The sequence below is a fragment of the Eriocheir sinensis genome, chromosome 5 (assembly GCF_024679095.1).
Source record: "Eriocheir sinensis breed Jianghai 21 chromosome 5, ASM2467909v1, whole genome shotgun sequence".
Lineage (NCBI taxonomy): Eukaryota > Metazoa > Arthropoda > Malacostraca > Decapoda > Varunidae > Eriocheir > Eriocheir sinensis.
This window is the reverse complement of record NC_066513.1, coordinates 19836296-19856182: the sequence shown is the minus strand read 5'-3', so window position 1 is coordinate 19856182 and position 19887 is coordinate 19836296. Positions and strand designations below refer to the sequence as shown.

Below are 19887 nucleotides of genomic sequence, written 5' to 3'. Positions count from 1 at the left end.
TCAGTTTACCATTATTTTCTCCTACATCGTTTCTTACTCTTTTTCATACTTACAAAATGCTCATTATCCAATATCTTCTGCGTCTCTATTATCTTTTTCATCACAAACATCTCTTTCAACAGTCTTCCTCGATATCATTTTCCTCTTTTATTTCTTCCTCACTAGGTGGTCTCCCATGGCCCTCTTTCTTCCCTCCCCTTTCCCTATTCCTTCTCTTTCTGTTTATCGAATATCCTGCTGCAGTTTATCTCTTCTCCCTTCCAATAAAGCGCCTTAAAATGTTTCCTATTTTGTCTCTCCTCTACAAGGCTTCTCCTCTCCTCTTCCTCCTTTTCCATTCTCTTTAAACACATTTCTTTCCCTCCCTTCGTCTTTTTCTCTCTCTTCCTCATTAGTTCACCATTTTTGCAGCCACGATAAACAACCTCGCTTCCCGTGTTCTTTCTTTCCTTGGGGCATAGAAAACGGGGGAACAAGGTCGCGAGGCAGACATACAAACAGGGTGATAAAGAAGGGGAATAAGAAGAGTTGAGAAAGGGGATCGAAATTGCTGAATAATGTGGGAAATGAATATAAATCCCCCTTAAGCTGGATTTTGAACTGTAAGAGGGAGAGAAGGGGAGAGAGATAGGGAGAGAAGGGAGGGAACGAGGGAGAGGTGGAGGGAAAGAGGGAGGAATGTGAGAGGAGAGAGAGAGAGAGAGAGTTTGCTAGGACAAACTGATCGCAAAACAGGACGTGAAAAATCGAATATGCAGAATCAATCTCTCTCTCTCTCTCTCTCTCTCTCTCTCTCTCTCTCTCTCTCTCTCTCTCTCTCTCTCTCTCTCTCTCTCTCTCTCTCTCTCTCTCTCTCTCTCTCTCTCTCTCTCTCTCTCTCTCTCTCTCTCTCTCTCTCTCTCTCTCTCTCTCTCTCTCTCTCTCTCTCTCTCTCTCTCTCTCTCTCTCTCTCAATTATCATTATCTCCCTGTTTATTTCCTTTACATCTTTCCTTTCTCAGTTAATTTCTTCCGCGTCTCTTTTACGTTCCCCTTTCCTCTTTATGCGTGTTCCCTTCGTCTCTTCTTCCCTCTCTCTTCTCCTCTTCTCTCCTCTCCTCACGCCCTCGCTTCCCACAGTCTTTCCCTCATTAACTAAAAGGAGTATTTGCTCTGTATTTAATAACAGTAATCTTCGGGCTAATGCTCCCCTCGTCTCCCTCTCTCCCCTCGTCTCCCTCTCTCCCCTCTCCCTCTCTCCCCTTACTCCCCCCGAGGGCATGTCACTCGCAGAGGGAAGAAAGGACGGAGGGAGGGAGAGGACGGAGGGGAGAAGAAAGAGAGGGAAGTGTGGAAAGAATGAGGGGATTAAGGAAGGAATAGGAAATGGAAGGAAAATGTGGATAATGAGAGAGAGAGAGTGTGTCACCAGCACATTTTAAACACACCTATATAATGTACTTTTTTCTTAACCAAGGGGGGGAGGGGGGAGGATGATGCTGGGGGATGCTGGGAGGATGATCTGAGAATAATGAGGCCAACGGGGTTATATTCACACTGGGGGAGCCTTGGGGAGTAGGTTGGGGGGAGAAGGGGGGGATGGGGGAGAAGAGGAAGCGGTAGGGAGTAGAATAGTGTGTGTGTGTGTGTGTGTGTGTGTGTGTGTGTGTGTGTGTGTGTGAAGTACTAGTGTTATTTTTATTTATTTTTTTCATTTATTTTTATTTTATTTTTGTTTTTTGAGAGAGAGCATAAACCCCAAAAGATTACGTTCACGAGTGTAAGTAAATTGACTCCACATTGTTCCCCTCCGACACACACACACACACACACACACACACACACACACACACACACACACACGCACCCCCTATCCACCCCCTCCCTCCCCTTCCACACACAAAGCCTCCCCTCCCCCCCTCCCCCCCCATCGCCATTAAAAAAGCCTCGTATCGTTGCCTCCCGAATAAAGAAACAAATCGGGCTGTTTATTTACTCGCCGGCAACCCCTTGAACGGCACACCTCCGGCCCTGTTAATTAGGCTGGTAATAAAGACATGACACGTGGCGACAAAGACGTGACAACAGACATGCACGTGCCGGCGCCGGGGGGGGGGAGGGGACGCAAAGGGGAAGAGTCAAGGGGGGTGGGAGGGGTCGAGGGGGGTTAAGAGGGGACGGAGGGGAAAGTAAAGAGCTCTGTGGGGGGCCGAGGCGGGTGATGATAGTGTTATTTCTGTGAGAGGACAAACGGAGGGAGGGAGGGAGGGAGAGATGAAAGATAATGTTAGTGAGGTATGGAGAGAAAGAATGACAGACGGACAGACAGAAAGAAAGATTGATAGATACAAACATTAACATTTAGACAGACCACCAATAATCAAACAATCTTAATCTAACCCCAAAACCGGCAAGTAATTCACAAAACGAAACATTATGACAGTTAACAAAAGACGAGCAATCAAACATAAAATCAGATACAACAACGACAGGGCGATAACATGAAAGATAAATTGTTATGTAATGAAAATATCAAGAATTAGTAATACATCTAGAACTATATTTATACCTGGCACGTGAGGTATAAGGTAGAAGGCGTGAGATAGCTAATACGGATGAGACAACACTTTCTACCCAAGCTTATTCCTCTGCTGTCCAACTTTCTATTGCAAGAGTTTACCAGTGTCTTTATTCTTTCATCCTTTCCACTAGTTAACTCTGGAGCAGCTTTCTTTTATCTGTATTTCCTCCTACCTATGACTTTAACGCTTTGAAGATGACAACGTTGACACTTTCCGGATATAAATAAATCACACTTTTTATCTGTACCTTTTTAGGAGAATCGTTTTGCGGTCTCCTCTTCCTAGATGATTTTGTCCTTGACCTTCCTTCCTTGACGTAAAAACAAGGCAAAATAGAACATTACCTTAATAGACAAAGCTTGGGTACTTAAAACTTTACCAGGCTATTTTCTCCACCGTAGCGACAAGACAGTGACTGACAAGCTTTTTAAAATTCTATGTTTCTCAATTAAGAGACTAATTTATTCAAGCTCACCACAACACAGCATCCAGACTTTCTCCTTCAAGTCTTTCGTATTTAGCCACCCATAGAATAATAACAAGACCAAAGTGAGATAGATATAAGACAGAGACTCAACGGCAGGCAAATTAGACTGGGAAATGAGGGAAAAAGTCACATTTCATAAGTAAAAGACGGGACATTAAAATCCACTTGGGGAAGCACCATCCCCCCCACACCCACCCATACGTTCTACCCCCCACACACACACTAATCCCCCACACACACTTCCTCCCCCACTTACACTAACACCCCCTCCACACATACACCTTCCCACCCAACCCAAACCCATCCTTACCTAACCTAGCCATCACCCCAACCCAACCCATCCAGACCCAGCCTAGCATCGCCCCATCCATCCCACTTTCTCTTGTTCCCCTCGCGAGCTATTTTCACGCGACTCTGGCCTCTAATCTGTCACGTGAACCGCAAACACAGGCTAGGCGGCGACGCGACTCTCCCCGCCTTAACGCAATTTGCCGTGAAAATGGTTTTGAATTGGTCCCCTTCATATAATGTGACGATAATGGTTTCAGGGAGATTTCTGCTCCATCCCTCCGTGTCCCTCCATCTGTTGCCCTTCCCTTCGCTGCGTCTCTCTCTCTCTCGCTCTCTCTCTCTGGTCTCTCTCCCTCTCTCGCTCTTGGTTCACTTCTCTCTTTCGTCTCTCGTTTTACTAGTTTCTTTTTCGTATTTTTTGGTTTCTTTCGTTTTTCTAGTTTTTTTTTTGTTTGTTTCTCGTTTTTACAGTTTTTTTCTAGTTTCTCGTTTCTCTCTCTCTCTCTCTCTCTCTCTCTCTCTCTCTCTCTCTCTCTCTCTCTCTCTCTCTCTCTCTCTCTCTCTCTCTCTCTCTCTCTCTCTCTCTCTCTCTCTCTCTCTCTCTCTCTCTCTCTCTCTCTCTCTCTCTCTCTCTCTCTCTCTCTCTCTCTCTCTCTCTCGTCGCTTAGGCCCTTCTTCACCTCAACAACATGTCATATGGGGGTGACAAGGGTGCCCAGTTAGTACATTAATCACCCCTCACCCCTCTCCCCTCCCCTTCCCCTCCCCTCACCCCTTCCCTCACCCCTCTCCCATCCCTCACACACACACACACACACACACACACACACACACACACACACACACACACACTCACACACACTGGTTAAGGTTGGAGTGTTTGTAGTAAGAAAAAATAATAAATAAATGTTGAGAGAGAGAGAGAGGGAGCGTGTGGCAACAGTGTTCGTGGCGTTTAGGAAGCCAATTACCAGAGTTTATCAATATTTATTGTGGACAAGTTGTTACAGGACTATTGACTATCAGAGGACACCCCCCATCTCTCTCTCTCTCTCTCTCTCTCTCTCTCTCTCTCTCTCTCTCTCTCTCTCTCTCTCTCTCTCTCTCTCTCTCTCTCTCTCTCTCTCTCTCTCTCTCTCTCTCTCTCTCTGTTTGCTCCATTCATAATATTTTTCTGCGGCTTATTTTGATGTTATATAAAGAACAACTTCATTCTTTATTTCCTATTTTTTTCTTCCATTAAAAAAAAAAAAATTGTATTTTATTCCTTGCTTCATCCTTGGGTTTTTTTCTTTGTCGTCTATATATATTTTTTTTGTTCGTGCCATTAAATTTTCCGTCTTAACACCAATGGCCTTTTTTGTTGCCTTTTTTTCATTCATTTGAGCTCTCTCCTTTACTCTAAAAAAAACATAATCCCTCTTTAATCTCTCTATTCACACATTTTCATTGCCTCTGAACCTCTCTACTTCAGCTTCGACCCTTTTCCTCGCCACTCAGTTCTCCGTCCCTCAGTCAGCCCTTCCTCCTCCCCTCGCGCCGCGCCTCGCTCCCCTCAGCCCTTAAGTAACTCTTTTAAAGGTGATTCGATTCCCTTGTTTTGTGGACGTGTGTTGTGACTGTTTTGTGTCACTATTACTGCTTTGTGTTGCATCTATTTGGAGGGTGTTACATTTTGACTTAGTGTGTGTGTGTGTGTGTGTGTGTGTGTGTGTGTGTGTGTGTGTGTTTCAGCATGCATGTATGTATCTAGGTTAATCCATGTATGTATGTATATGTATGAATGAATGCAAGCCTGTCTCTGCATCTTTCTCCCCAGTGTGTGTGTGTGTGTGTGTGTGTGTGTGTGTGTGTGTGTGTGTGTGTGTGTGTGTGTGTTGCGTGAGATTTCTTCATTAAATAAGACAAATAAATGGTTGATGTATAATAAAACCATTTGTGTTGATGGTGTCCGCTTCTGTGTGTGTGTGTGTGTGTGTGTGTGTGTGGTGTGTGTGTGTGTGTGTGTGTGTTATTGTGCCTCTGACTGTCACATGAAGCGCGGAATAATAAAAAAAAAAAAAAACGAAACAAACTGAAGTGGTGGTACAGGTGTTGCCAGATTCCCGTTTTCTTGGAGTGTTGCGTCAATGTTATGTTCCACAGTGCTCATTCTTCCCTTTCTCGTCCTCCTGTTGCTGTTCCTGCTGTTGATATTTTCCTCGAGCCGCCCCGTTTTTCTACCCTTTCTGTTGCTATTCCTCATGCTTTTTGTCCCGTTCCCGTTGCGCTCCTGTTTTTTTGTTGTTGTGATTTTCTTCGATCCTTCCCTGTTGCCGTTCCTATTCCTTCTCACCTGTCCTGTTCCTGTTCCTGTTTCTGTCACTTCTCTGTCTTTCCCGTCCTGTTCCTGCCATTCCTATTTCTCTTCAGCTTTTCTCTTCTTGCTGTTGCTTTCTCTCTTCCACTTTCCTTCCTGCGGTTCCTATTTCTCCTCACTACCCGGTCCTCTTACTTTCCCATCTCGCCTTTCCCGTCCTGTTCCTGCCATTCCTATTTCTCTTCAGCTTTTCTCTTCTTGCTGTTTCTATTTCTCTTCCACTTTCCTTCCTGCGGTTCCTCTTTCTCCTCACTTCCCGTTCCACTTACTTTCTCTTCTCCCATTTCCCGTTTTGTTCCTTCCATTCCTATTTCTCCAGCTTTTCTCTTCTTGCTGTTGCTTTCTCTCTTCCACTTTCCTTCCTGCGGTTCCTCTTTCTCCTCACTTCCCGTTCCACTTACTTTCTCTTCTCCCTTTTCCCGTTTTGTTCCTGCCATTCCTATTTCTCTTCAGCTTTTCTCTTCTTCCTGTTGCTTTCTCTCTTCCACTTTCCTTCCTGCGGCTCCTCTTTCTCCTCACTTCCCATCCCTGTTACTTTCTCTTCTCGCCTTTCCCGTCCTGTTCCTGCCATTTTTATTTCTCTTCAGCTTTTCTCTTCTTGCTCTCTCTATTTCTCTTCCACTTTCCTTCCTGCTCCTGCTACTGGTATTTCTCCTCGACTATTCCCTTCCTCCTGCTGTTCTGATTTCTGCTCACCTCCTGCTCCTATTCCTGTCGGTTCTCGCCCCTCCCGTCCTGGTGCTGGTGGGGGGTGTTGAAGGTGGTGGTGGTGTGTCCCTGGGATCGGATTGGGTTATGAATATTGACGCGGCACAAGAGCCCAAAGGAACTCGTCAAAGTGGCTGAAATTCAATAAAAGTTGACGTGGCGGTGTGAAGGCATTGAAGTTTTTCCCCGTGAAGGCGTCCGCGATTGAAATACGTTTGTGTGTGTGTGTGTGAAGGAAGGGGGAGAGGAGGGAGGAGAGCAAGGGGTTGTGTGTGTGTGTGTCTGTGAGTGAGCTACATATACAGTGTTTGTGTGAGTGTGAGAGAGAGAGAGAGAGAGAGAGAGAGAGAGAGAGAGAGAGAGAGAGAGAGAGAGAGAGAGAATACATACATACATACATACATACACACATACAATTAATTAAAACACCTACACATATACAATCTCATACAAAAAAACATACATTCATATACATGCATGCATACAATAGAATCATACATACATACATACATACATACATACATACATACATACATACATACATACATACATACATACATACACATACATACATACACACATGCATTCATTCATACATACATACATACATACATACATACACAGACACATATACATTCGTTCGCATGGAGTCAGTCAGCCAATCACTCGGTCAGTCAGTCAGTCAGAGAGGCAGATTGTATAAATAATGCGACCCTTTAGAAATCATATTAACTTTAATTGATTTCATAATGACATAGAAATCATATTAAGCCATTATCAGCCAAATTATCACCGTCATCATCATCATCATTATCGCTATTATGGTTGGAGGGAATTTTCGTCCTGTTATTATTATGAACGAGTGACAACATAATTTAATGAACGATGAAAAATAAACGGGAGATAATATTTACTCATTTTCTCTCTCTCTCTCTCTCTCTCTCTCTCTCTCTCTCTCTCTCTCTCTCTCTCTCTCTCTCTCTCTCTCTCTCTCTCTCTCTCTCTCTCTCTCTCTCTCTCTCTCTCTCTCTCTCTCTCTCTCTCTCTCTCTCTCTCTCTCTCTCTTTTCCTCCCGTTTTTCGTCTCCATCCTCTTTTCAATTCGGAAATTACCCACGAAAATTAGTTGATTCTATTCATTAACAGGTAAGAGAGAGAAAGAAAAAAAGGGAGTTATTTTCTTACTTGCTTTCGCTCCTCGTCTATGTTCCTCATTTTCCTCTTTGCATAATTAATTTTCCTTCACCCTCTTTTGTCTTTCTTATTTATATTGTTTTTTGTCAGTTTTCTCTATTCTTTTTCTTCCTCTCCTTCCCTACCTCCCTCTTTCTCATTCCTCTCTCCTTCTCTCATTCATTCATTCTCTCTCTCTCTCTCTCTCTCTCTCTCTCTCTCTCTCTCTCTCTCTCTCTCTCTCTCTCTCTCTCTCTCTCTCTCTCTCTCTCTCTCTCTCTCTCTCTCTCTCTCTCTCTCTCTCTCTCTCTCTCTCTCTCTCTCTCTCTCTCTCTCTCTCTCTCTCTCTCTCTCTCTCTCTCTCTCTCTCTCTCACTCTTTTAGTCCTTGCCTCCCTCTTCTTTTCCCCTTTCTTTTTTTTCCCTTCCCTCCTTCCTTCCCTCCCTCTTCCCTCTCTTTCCTTTCCTTTGACTCCTTCCATCCCTCTTTTTCCATCCTTCCCTCCCTCATCCCTCTCTTTTCCTTCCTCCGACTCCTTTCCTCCCTCTCTCATTCCTTCCTTCCCTCCCTCTCTTATTCCTTCCTACCCTCTCTCCTTCCTTCCCTCCCTCTCTCCTTCCTTCCCTTCCTATCTCCTTCCTGCCCTCCCTCTCTCCTTCTTTCCTTCTCTCCATGTTTCCCTCTCTCATTCCTTCTATCCATCTCTCCTTCCTGCCCTCCCTCTCTCCTTCCTTCCATCCCTCACTCCTTTCCCTCCCTCTCTCATTCCATCCCTCTCTCTCTCCCTTATCTTTTCGCTTAAATTTGTTGGGTGAAGTTCGCGGTCTCAGCAATTTCAAATGCAATTAAAGAACTTTTTTTTACTCATCAAGGTCGCTTCTTCTATATACGTCTTATTCTTCTCTCACTCACTTCTCCCTCTGTTCCTCATCGTTTTCCTTCGTCTCCTTACTCATCTTTCTTGCTAGTCAGTTTATACCTCGATTTTATTTTTTTTGTTACATATTTTTCTCCTGTTTCTTTGTCTTCATTGTCTCTATTTCCTTATCCCTTTTCTTTTCTCTATCTCCTCCCCCTTTCTCTTACCCTTTCTCTTCTTTTTTTCTGGTCATTTTTCCTTTTTAATTTTGTCCCGTTTTTTTTTATAGTTTTGTATCTCCTTTCTTCATCTAATTCTTCCCGTCTGCTTCTTCTTCTCCTCCTCCTCCTCCTCCTCCTCCTCCTCCTCCTCCTCCTCCTCCTCTTCCTTCTTCTTATAGCCAGTCCCTCTTCTTTTCAATTCTATTCCTTTTCTTTTTTTTAATCTTTTTCATCCATGCTCCATTTTTGTCTCCTCCTCTACCTCCTCCTCCTCTCCCTTTTTCTCCTCCTATATCCCATCCGTCGCCTCCTTTCATTTTTCTCTTCCTCTTCACTCTCTCCATACTTTTCCTCTCGCCCTTTTCCTCCTTCTCTTCTCTCTTCCTGCTCTCTTTTCTTTGCTCCCTCTTCTCTCTCTCTTCTCTTCTCTCTCTCTCTCTCTCTTCTCTTCTCTCTTTCTCTTCTCTCTCTCCTTCTCTTTCTTCTCTTCTCCTTCTCTCTCTCTTTCTCTCTCTCTCTCTCTCTTTCTCTTTCTCTTTCTCTTTTTCTCTTCTCTCTATTTGCTCTCTTCTCTTTTTCTCTCTCTCTCTCTCTCTCTCTCTCTCTCTCTCTCTCTCTCTCTCTCTCTCTCTCTCTCTCTCTCTCTCTCTCTCTCTCTCTCTCTCTCTCTCTCTCTCTCTCTCTCTCTCTCTCTCTCTCTCTCTCTCTCTCTCTCTCTCTCTCTCTCTCTCTCTCTCTCTCTCTCTCTCTCTCTCTCTCTCTCGACCAGAATCATAATGCCGATATCCAATTTGAATAATGCTGTTACTTTGGAGGGAGGGAGGGAGAGAGGAGGAGGAGGAGGAGGAGGAGGAGGAGACACAGGATTGAAAAGGGGGGCTTGGGGAGGTAAGTGGGTGAGGGTGGGAGTAAGAGGAGGAGGAAGAGGAAGAGGACAAGGGAGAGGGGAGAGCCTAAGAGGGGGGCGTTCAGGGGGTCGAGGGGGGCAGGGGGGGCAGCAGGATGGAAATGCGGTCCTGTGATTGAATGCAAAATGGTGGAAAATCTAAAATGGGGCGGAGTGACGTCATGACCGAGGTGAAAGATGATTGGTAAATTGAAAAATTGAAGCGTTTAACCTCCCACATGGAAAACTCTCAGAGGAAGACGTGAAGCGGGAAGGCGGCCAGATGACGGCGGAGGCGGGAAGACAACGGCGGAAAATGAGGCGGGAGGAAGGGAGCAGAAGGGAAGAGGCGGAGGAGGAAGATGGGAAAGGGGCGGGAGAGGAAGATGGAATAGATAGAAGGTGGAGAGAGAAAGAAGGTAAGAGACGAGAGAAAGAGATGGGATAGAAAGAATAGATAAAAATGACTGGAAGGAAGAGAGAATGATACTATAGGATCCAAAGAGGAGATAAATGAATAGACGAGAGAAAGGAATAAATGGGGTTGCAAGAGCAGATAGAAATGATGGAAAAGAGTGAGCGATAGGAAGGAACGGGATAGAAAGAGTAAATAAACACGATAGGAAAGGATGCGAGAAAGAAAGAGAAGAGATGGAAGTAGAAGCAGAATGAAAGGGATTGGTGAGAAAGGAAAAAAGGACGGAAGGTGAAGAGAGAAAGGAAGAGAAGAGGAGGAATAGGGGGAGAGAGAAAGGAAGAGAAGGAACGAGAATTGCAGAAATAAAGGAAGGAGATGTAAGAAGCGGAAGGAAAGGAAGGGGAGGATTGGAGAAAGAAAGGGGAGGGATATATCCAGACATGAAGAAGGGAGAGAAAGATGGATGGGGCGAGAGGAAGAATGTGGGGGAAGAAGGAAGGGAAGGAGAGAAGGAACCGGGCGAACACAAGGAAGAGGGAGAAGTGTAAAGGAAGGGATAGTTAGGGGACGTATAGAGTGAGGAAAGAAAAGGATAGAAAGGAAGGCAAGGGAGGAATGGGAAAGGGTGAGTGTGAGTTATTCAGGTTAAAGATAAACAAGAATAAGGACAAGACGGGACATTTATTATCAAGTCCCTTTGTTTGCTTATCTTGTGTTGATCCGCCTGTCATCGATGGAGGACCACTGCCTATATATTTTTCCTTTTCCTCTTCTTTTCATCTTTTTCTTCTTTTTCGTCTTTTTCTTTTCTTTTTCTTCCTTTTCTTCTTGTTTTTGTTCTTGTTCTTCTTGTTCTTTTTTTCTTCTTTTTTTCTTCTTCTTCTTCTTATTATTATTATTATTACTATTATTATTATTATTATTATTATTATTATTATTATTATTATTATTATTATTACCGAAGGAGCATTAGCGGAAATAACTTGCGTATTGTTTGTAAGTAAAAGCATCAAACAGGAAACACACACACACACACACACACACACACACACACACACACACACACACACACACACACACACACACACACACACCCCCGCCTCCTCCTCCTCCCTCCCCCCCCCCCCCACACACACAGGCAGTAGACAGACACGGTTCCACCCCAAAAAATATTCCACGGTGCTCTGAATTCAAAATTGGCCCTTTGTGGTCCAATTGCCTTTTCACATCTAATTTGCAATGTTGATTTGGGCCGCGGACGAAAGTTTGGAATTAGACTAACCTGCTCGGGGAAAAGGGGCCGCGGATGATTTAGTTCGGCTATGCGTTCATCTACCTTGCTAATTCCTTGATTGTTCTTAATTTTACCTCTCTCTCTCTCTCTCTCTCTCTCTCTCTCTCTCTCTCTCTCTCTCTCTCTCTCTCTCTCTCTCTCTCTCTCTCTCTCTCTCTCTCTCTCTCTCTCTCTCTCTCTCTCTCTCTCTCTCTCTCTCTCTCTCTCTCTCTCTCTCTCTCTCTCTCTCTCTCTCTCTCTCTCTCTCTCTCTCTCTCTCTCTCTATCTTGCTTCCTCTCGTTATTGCTCCTCCTTTTTGTCTCCTTTTCTCTCACTTTGTTTTTATTTCTTGTTTTTTTTCTGGTTTCGGACTTTTCTGTTTTCTCTTTTTTTAGTTCATTCTTTCCTCTGATTCTTTGTTTTTCTCTGTTTTCTCATTGTATGTTTTTCGTTCTTTTTTTTCTCTTCGTAGTTCTTAAATTTTTCCAGTTTCTGTCTGTCTTTCTTTCTGTTTTATCTTTTTCTGGTTCTTATCTCTCAGCAGAATCCTTGTTATTCATTTTGGTTATCTCTGTCATGTCTGTCTGTCTGTCTTTCTCCCTCTTTCTTTCTCTAATCTTCTACAAACTCCACCATTAACCTCACCCTTAGACGCCCCTCTTACACCCTTTCTCAACGTGCTCATCGCCTCCCTTGAGCTCCAACGGCGTCCTTTTTTACCCCTAATGGACGCCGGCCGCCGCTCCATCGCTACCGTGCAATTTTCAGCTTAAATCACGCCGCCACGTCACCAGTAGCTCGCGGGGCCTGTTAGACGGGGGAATTGGGGCGCCCTTGTGTGTATGTATGTGTATGTGTGTGTGTGTGTGTGTGTGTGTGTGTGTCGGCGGCATCAAGAGACAGCGTTTATTTTTCTCCCATGCAAGTCCAACGAGATGGAAAGAAAACGGCCCGTGGGATGCGACGACTCGAGAGACAGACAGAGACAGAGACAGACAGACAGATAGGGAGGGAAGGACGGGAGGGACAGGAGGAAGGGAAGGAAGGGAAATGCACCTATAAACGCGGAAAACCAAACGCTCTGAACGCCTTTCATACGCTCCATCAGACAAAACGGAATCAGGAGAGATAGGATCGAGTAGCCTATTTAAGTGTAAGGGGGGGGGGGATGGGAGCCGGAGGGGAGGAGGGGGAGGAGGGGGGATCACAGGACACACCACGAGGGGACAGATCGTCTTTATAAACCCATTCCGTGGACATCCTTACCCTCCCCCTCCTTCCCCCCTCCTCTTCCTCCCTTGTGATGTCTCCATTATCGGCGAGGCGTAACCAAACAGCTCCTCTCAACGACACAAGGGATACAGCTCAGGTCCAGAGAGTAAGCCTTTAATTCAATCCTGTCGACCCGCAGCGCAGTAACCAACCCCCCACCCCACCGCGCCCTGCAGTCTGCCAGGTGGGGTGGGCGTGGATGTGGTGGTGGTGGTGGTGATTGTGGTGGTCGTGGTGGTTAGAGAGGGAGAGAAAAGGGAGAGATAGATGATGCAGATGCAGGGTTTGATAGAGGAGGTACGGATGCAAGGAAAGGGAGGAAGAGGGAAGAAAGGACTGGAAGAAAGAAGGGAGAGGGATGGAAGGAAGGAAGAGAAGAGGATAATAGTGTAGGTAGAATAGATGAACGGAGGAAATACAAAGGTAGGGAAAGAGAAGAAGGAGAATAAGACGGTAGAAGAAAATTGTGAGGAGGAGATATGAATGAAGGAAGGGAAAGGGAAGGAAGAAAGGGAAGAAGAGGGATGGAGAAGACAGAGATGATAATAGACTAAAGAAGAGAGGGAGATTGAGGAAGATAGTGTAGGAAGAAAAGAAAGAAGGAACGCAGAAAGGATCGAAGGAAGGAGGGTGGGAAGTAGAGATGAAGAAGATAGAAACGAAAGAAATAAAGAGAAACAAGGAAGGAAACAGGAATACAGAAGAAGGAGGAGGAGGAGGAGGAGGAAATCAACAAGAGAAGACAGAACAAGACCAACCATAACCATAACAAGAAACAACACAATGTAACCCAAACCCAAAACAACCAGAAAACAACCTCACACCACCACCACCACCACCACCATCATCTTCATACTCACCCCAATCATCCCTTTTCCCAACCATCCAATCAACCAATCAACGAAACGGAAAGTCTTTGAACCTAACCCAACTACATACCCACCCCATGAAACCCAGCCACGCCCCGGAGAGCTCTGTGCATCTGGCGGGTCACAACACAGGGCAGGGGAAGAGAGGGAGAACGGAGGGACCAGGGAGGGACAAGCGCTCTCTGGAGGACGTAAATACAGCGATTCCATTACCACGACGGCGACTGTGATTACGAGCTGCCTCCATTTGACCGATACAAAGGCTGTTTTAAAGCTATCAGGGAGCGGGCGAGGAGGGAGGTGACAGGCGGCCGGTGGGGGGGAGTTAATGTGACGATGGAGAGTTAAGGGAGGAAAGGGTGGAGAGGAAGGAGGAAAGGAGAAAAGGAAGAAAGGTAGAGTAGGAGAGTGAGGAAAGTATGATGTTATAGTGGAAATAGGGAATAGAAGGAGGGAAAGGGAGAAAGGGTTCGATAGATAGTTGAAAAGACATATTAAGAGACAGATAGAGATAGAATAGGAGAGGAAGAGGGGAGAGATAATGGGACGAAGCGAGGTAAGGGAAGAAGGAAAGGGTGGAGAGAAAGGAGAGGTGAAGCAAGAGAGCGAGTAAAGAAGTAAGAGAGAAACTATTGAAGAAAGGGTGGAAAAGGGATAATGTGATACGAGAAATGGAGAGGAGGAAGAGAGAAGGAAAGAGATGTGAAGTAAGAGAGCGAGGAAAGAAAAAGAAAAACAGTTTAAGAAAGTAGGAAAATGAAGAAGGGAAGGGGAGAAAGGGTTAGACATGATAGATAGATAGATAGATAAGCAAAAACAAACAGTGATAGATAAACAGACAGACAGACAAAAACATAGACCAGAAAAAAACACCCAAACAAAAAAAATCAAATCAAACATAAGAGAAAACAATGAATGAAATAAATAAGAAAAAAAAAGCATTTACACAACAAACAAACAATCACACAAGAATTAACACACACACACACACACACACACACACACACACACACACACACACACACACACACACACACACACACACACACAGGTAAGGGAGGACAGGTGAGGCCGTAATCCAGGTAGCGTTTCGAGGTGATGAGTGGAAGGTAAAGTTGATTGGCGAAGCAACTTATGGATAGAAGCTAATTTCCAAGCCATTAGGGCCGCCACGTGCTTCATTGGGGGACTCTCTCTCTCTCTCTCTCTTTCTCTCTCTCTCTCTCTCTCTCTCTCTCTCTCTCTCTCTCTCTCTCTCTCTCTCTCTCTCTCTCTCTCTCTCTCTCTCTCTCTCTCTCTCTCTCTCTCTCTCTCTCTCTCTCTCTCCATTCCATTCCTTTCCTTTCCTTTCCTTTCCTGATATACATGAAGGGAGAGAGAGAGCAGCTGTTAGCGAAATAATTATTGGCTTAGTTGGGTTAATTTGCAGTTTTCTTTTCATGAGAGTAAAGGGAGAAAGGTCCTTAGAATAATAATGATGATAATAGTAATGATAATAATGATGATAAAAGTAATAATAGTAATGATAATGAAGTGTAATTATTCTTTTTCTTTCTCTCATTCCCTCTTTTTTTCTTTGCCCCTGTCCTCTCTCCCTCCTCCTCCTCCTCCTCTTCCTCCTCCTCCTCCTCCTACTCCTCCTCCTCCTTTCCCTAACCTGCCAAGTCTGAGAAAACCACACGAGTTCTTATCGATTCTTCCCTCCCTCTCTCCTTCCCTCCCTCCCTTCCCTCCGTCCCCTTGTTCCTCTCCCTTCTTCCCTTCCTCTGGCGCTCCAAAAAACTTACTCGTCGCTGATTGGCTGAATAAGAACGACCGTTATTCACTTATCTGAGCTCGAGTCCCCATTGGCCGCCTGTCACCCAGTCATCTACTCTTCATTTGCTGGTCTCCATTTCGAATCCCCCGCCAGGAAAGGAGATAGAAAACGGGAAACAACTGAGCATCGTGTGTCTTGGCGTATCGGTTTTCTTTTTCACACCCTATTTTCTCCTGGCCATGGGTTCGATTCTCCTTCTTTTCTTTGTGTGTGTTTTAAGTTTATTTGGTTCAGAAACTTTATGTAGATTTTCTTTTTTTCCGATTTTTTTTTTTTTTTTTTTTTTTGGCCAATTTTGATTTTTTTTTATTATTTAAGGATTTATGTCGTTCTGTTTTGTATTTTTTGGAGTGTGTGTGTGTGTGTGTGTGTGTGTGTGTGTGTGTGTGTGTGTGTGTGTGTCTCTCTCTCTCTCTCTCTCTCTCTCTCTCTCTCTCTCTCTCTCTCTCTCTCTCTCTCTCTCTCTCTCTCTCTCTCTCTCTCTCTCTCTCTCTCTCTCTCTCTCTCTCTCTCTCTCTCTCTCTCTCTCTCTCTCTCTCTCTCTCTTCTCCAGGTCATTTTCTAACGTCATTTGAGAGAGAGAGAAAAAAAAGTTACCTCAGTTACAGTTATTTCTTTCCTAACACACACACACACACACACACACACACACACACACACACACACACATACATTCAACTCCTGTGTGTGTGTGTGTGTGTGTGTGTGTGTGTGTATTTTATTAGTTTTTCCATTGTATTACATGAAGAAAATATGAAGAATGGAGAGGAGAGAGAGAGAGAGAGAGAGAGAGAGAGAGAGAGAGAGAGACCTGTCAGAGTAGAGAGAGAAGGAAAGAGAGTCAGGAAGGAGGGGAGAGAGGAAAAAAATTAGGTGGAGGGGTTCGTTGTGATGCTGTTTCCTCCCTTATTCCTTCCTCCTCCTCCTCCTCCTCCTCCTCCTCCCGCTGAAGAGATCTGTCGCTGGTATTCAAATGTGGTTATTTTAGTTGTGTGAGAGAGAGAACGAAGACCCGAGCTGTTGGTTCTCAAAGAAGACAAGGTATTCTCTCTCTCTCTCTCTCTCTCTCTCTCTCTCTCTCTCTCTCTCTCTCTCTCTCTCTCTCTCTCTCTCTCTCTCTCTCTTTTACCCCCCTCCCCACACACACACCTAATAAACTTGCTATAAAAACAATTGAGAAAAATGGGCGAGAGAGAGAGAGAGAGAGAGAGAGAGAGAGAGAGAGAGAGAGAGAGAGAGAGACGTGCGCGGATAGTTGAAAAAAAAAGTAACAAAGGAAAGAAGGAAGGAAGGAGGGAATGGAGGAAGAGAGGAATGAAGGATGGATTATACAGGAAGGAAGGGAGAACGAAGGAGAGGAGAGAAGTAAGGAATTAAGGAAGGAAGAAATGGAGGAAGGAAATAAAGGAAGGACGGAGGAATAGAGGGAAGTAAAGTGAATGAACGCAGAAATGAAGGAAGGGAAAAAAATAAGGAAAGAAGAAAGGAAGGAAGGAAGGAAGGAAGGAAGGATATAAGGTCTGAACAAGCCACAAGAGGGCGTGTGTCGAGGGTTATAATGGCGTGGAGAGTGTGAGCCACGCCAACACCAGGGGGAGGGGCGTGTGTGGGTGTATGGGGGGTGTTAGAGGGGTGGGGGGGAGAGGGGGCCCTTAATGGTGGTGTCAAGAAACAGGAGAAGGGGGAAGGAAGGACATGGAGAGCAGCGCATTGACTCAACTTTTCCTCTTATGTACTGTGTGTGTGTGTGTGTGTGTGTGTGTGTGTGTGTGTGTGTGTAGAAGGAATAAACACGCTGGGTTGGCTATTCATAACAATACATCGATATGGAAATCAGTGTATATATTATATTATTGCGATTAGTATGTAATGTTTTGGTCGTGTGTGGGGGAGGGGAAGGAAGGGGAGAGGGAGAATAGTGGTGACGTGAGAGAGGAATAACGTAAGTGTAAAGAGTGAACAAAGAATAAATGTTCTGCTGATAGAGCGCGGAGGGAGGTAGAGTGAGAAGAGAAGATAGATGGGCGAGAGGAAAGAGAAGAAAAGTATCGGAGAAGAGGGGAGGAGAGGGAGGGAGGAGGGGAGTTGAAGGGAGGCGGGTGTGAGGGTTCCCACGAGGGATCTTACCCCATTTACCACACACAAACAGCATTTACACGCCCCCACACCCTCCCCTGCATCCCTTCCCCCCCTCTCTCTAACCCCTGACCCCCCCACTCACACCCCTGCTCCCTCCCCGGCTCCTCTTCCCTCACACGATCACATGATTACCCGCTCAAAGGCTCCTGATCCGCTAATATGATCCGCGGCGAAGCTGGCGGCGGCTCACACGGGGCCGCCCCGCCCCGCCCCGCCAGGGCCCCGGGGAAGGTTGGGTCCTGGCCGGGGGTGGTCGGGGCGGGTGCAGCTGTAATGCAGCGGGGCGGTCAAGCGGCTCATGTTCTCGTTGTTGTTATTCTCAGTGTTATTGTTGTTGTGTTGCCTCACACACCGCCGCCTGGCGCCTCTGACCCCAGCCTCACCCCTGCCTCTCCTCCCCCAGGTGTGGTTCCAGAACCGACGCGCCAAGTGGCGGCGGCAGGAGAAGATGGAACAGGCGCAGCTGCGGCTCCACGAGCAGTCCATGGGCCTACTGCACCGGCCGCCGGGACCCCCGGGGCCCCTCGACCACTTCTTCCCGCCGCTGCTGCCCGGCCTCCCGGGCCTCCAGGGCCTGCAGGGCACTATGCCCTCCATCCACGGCGGCCTCTCCGGCATGGGCGGCTCGGTGCCCTCCCTGCCAGGATTCCTCACCCACCCCCACGCCGCCTACCCGTCCTACCTCACCCCACCCACATCGTCAGCCATGGGCGTCGCCCCGCCGCCCCCACAGGCCATAGCTGCCTCCACGGCACCGCCCACCTTCACCACGCCCCCGCTGCCCATTTCACCACCGCTGCCCCCGCCCCCCAGCGCCCAGGACCGCTCCTCGTCCCCCAGCAGCCCCGAGGAGGACCTGCGCTCCTCCTCCATCGTCGCCCTCAGACTGCGGGCCAAGGAGCACCTGGAGAGTCTGGTCAAGACCTCCGCCCTCGTCTGAACCTTCCCGCGCCCTTGCCCTCGTCCCGCCGACAGGCTGCCTCACCGGGCGGAGTCGCCGCCTCTCCCTGGCACGGGCTTGGAGACCCTTGGCCAGAACAATGCACAGATGAACCTTCAAAAGGCGATTATTCGTCGGGCCGACCCAGGGCAGCATTAGGCGGGTTGACCCTGTGCCAAACGTGAACATTTCGCCGGGGACACGAGTGACTTGTGCCTGTGTTGGCAGGAAGCAGAAAGAGGAAACTATGTGTTGATAAAAGACCTCCGTCACGAGGCCGCGGGAAAAACTTATGATGAACAATTCCTGAGGCCGTGAAGGACGAACACTGAGGCGGCTCGTGTGTCTCGCCGGGCAACGCCGCCGCCTGGTGCAACTGCCGGCGCCCACGCGGTTCTCGCCACGGCGGCTCCGGTGCACGAGACAAATTTCTTTTTCGTGTGCTCCTGATTCCCTTTACTTCATGTATTTATTTCCGGTGACGAGGACGGCGAGGCGAACAGTTGTCCTCGACAGTGACGGCGAGGAACGTGACAAACAATCCAGAGGCGAGAAAAACTTTACACAACTCGTGAGAAAAATCAGATTTAAACGAAAAAAACGTTCCCGTGAATACCCCGTTGTCCCCTCCCTGAAAGCTTTACTCCGCAGATCCTGGTAACCAATAGATCAGATGTATCTTTATGTTAAATGTATATATGGAAGAGACAAGATGTGTATATATGACAAGGGAATAGAAACGTCCTCTCCACTCCTCTTTTTTAGCTGTCGTGCTTCAAAAGGGAACACCTTACGTTCTCTCTCTCTCTCTCTCTCTCTCTCTCTCTCTCTCTCTCTCTCTCTCGCTCTCGCTCTCGCTCTCGCTCTCGCTCTCGCTTTCGTTCTCTCGATCTCAATTTCTTTCTAACTCTCACTCTTTCTCACAATATTACTTATAAGAAACCTTAGTGGTTTTTATAGATATTTATATGAGAAATCAAAACAGGGTATGATGTATATGGGCCCCGCCACCCCCTCTTCTCCCTCTCTCTCTCTTTCTCTCTCTCTTAAACACACACACACACACACACACACACACACACACACACACACACACACACACACACACACACACACACACACACACACACACACACACACACAATGGCACATAATGACTGCACATTCACTATTCCTGTTTGCTCAGGTGGCTTAACAAGACTCATTACCCAGGTGAAAAAGCCCTCACCTGGGGACGGAAGGGGTGAGAGCTACAGGTGGAGGAGGGAGGAGAGAGGAGAGGGAGGGAGGGAGGGAGGGAGTAGGAGGGAGGGAGAAGCTGCATATGAAAGAAGTATTGAATGAAATGTATAATAGACGCACTTGCTGGTCTAGAGAACTGATGAGGTGAAAAAAATAAAGTCAATAATCAGATGAGAATGTTCTGATGAGGTGTTAATGGTGCGATGAGGGCGTTAGGAGTGCAATTAGGAGTGTATTTAGGAGTGTCAGGCATGTAACGGGGATGGGGCAGGAAAGAAGCAGAGGTAGCAGGGGTGTGGTAGCAGAGTAGCAGAAGTGAAGCTAGACAGTGGTAGGGAGTAGCAGAGGGGAAGCTAAAGAATAGGCGCAC

At 46.5% G+C, this 19887-nt stretch overlaps 1 protein-coding gene across 1 annotated transcript in view; it reads left to right on the top strand.

Moving 5' to 3' along the window:
• LOC126985052 (homeobox protein orthopedia-like) overlaps window positions 1–18986 on the top strand; it is an 80261-nt gene extending 61275 nt beyond the window's left edge. Inside the window, exon 4 of the mRNA XM_050839340.1 lies at window positions 17739–18986. Coding sequence (XP_050695297.1) covers window positions 17739–18275 — 537 coding nt within the window. The 3' untranslated portion in view covers window positions 18276–18986. The remainder of the gene's footprint in view (window positions 1–17738) is intronic.
• The last annotated feature ends 901 nt before the right edge of the window (window positions 18987–19887 follow it).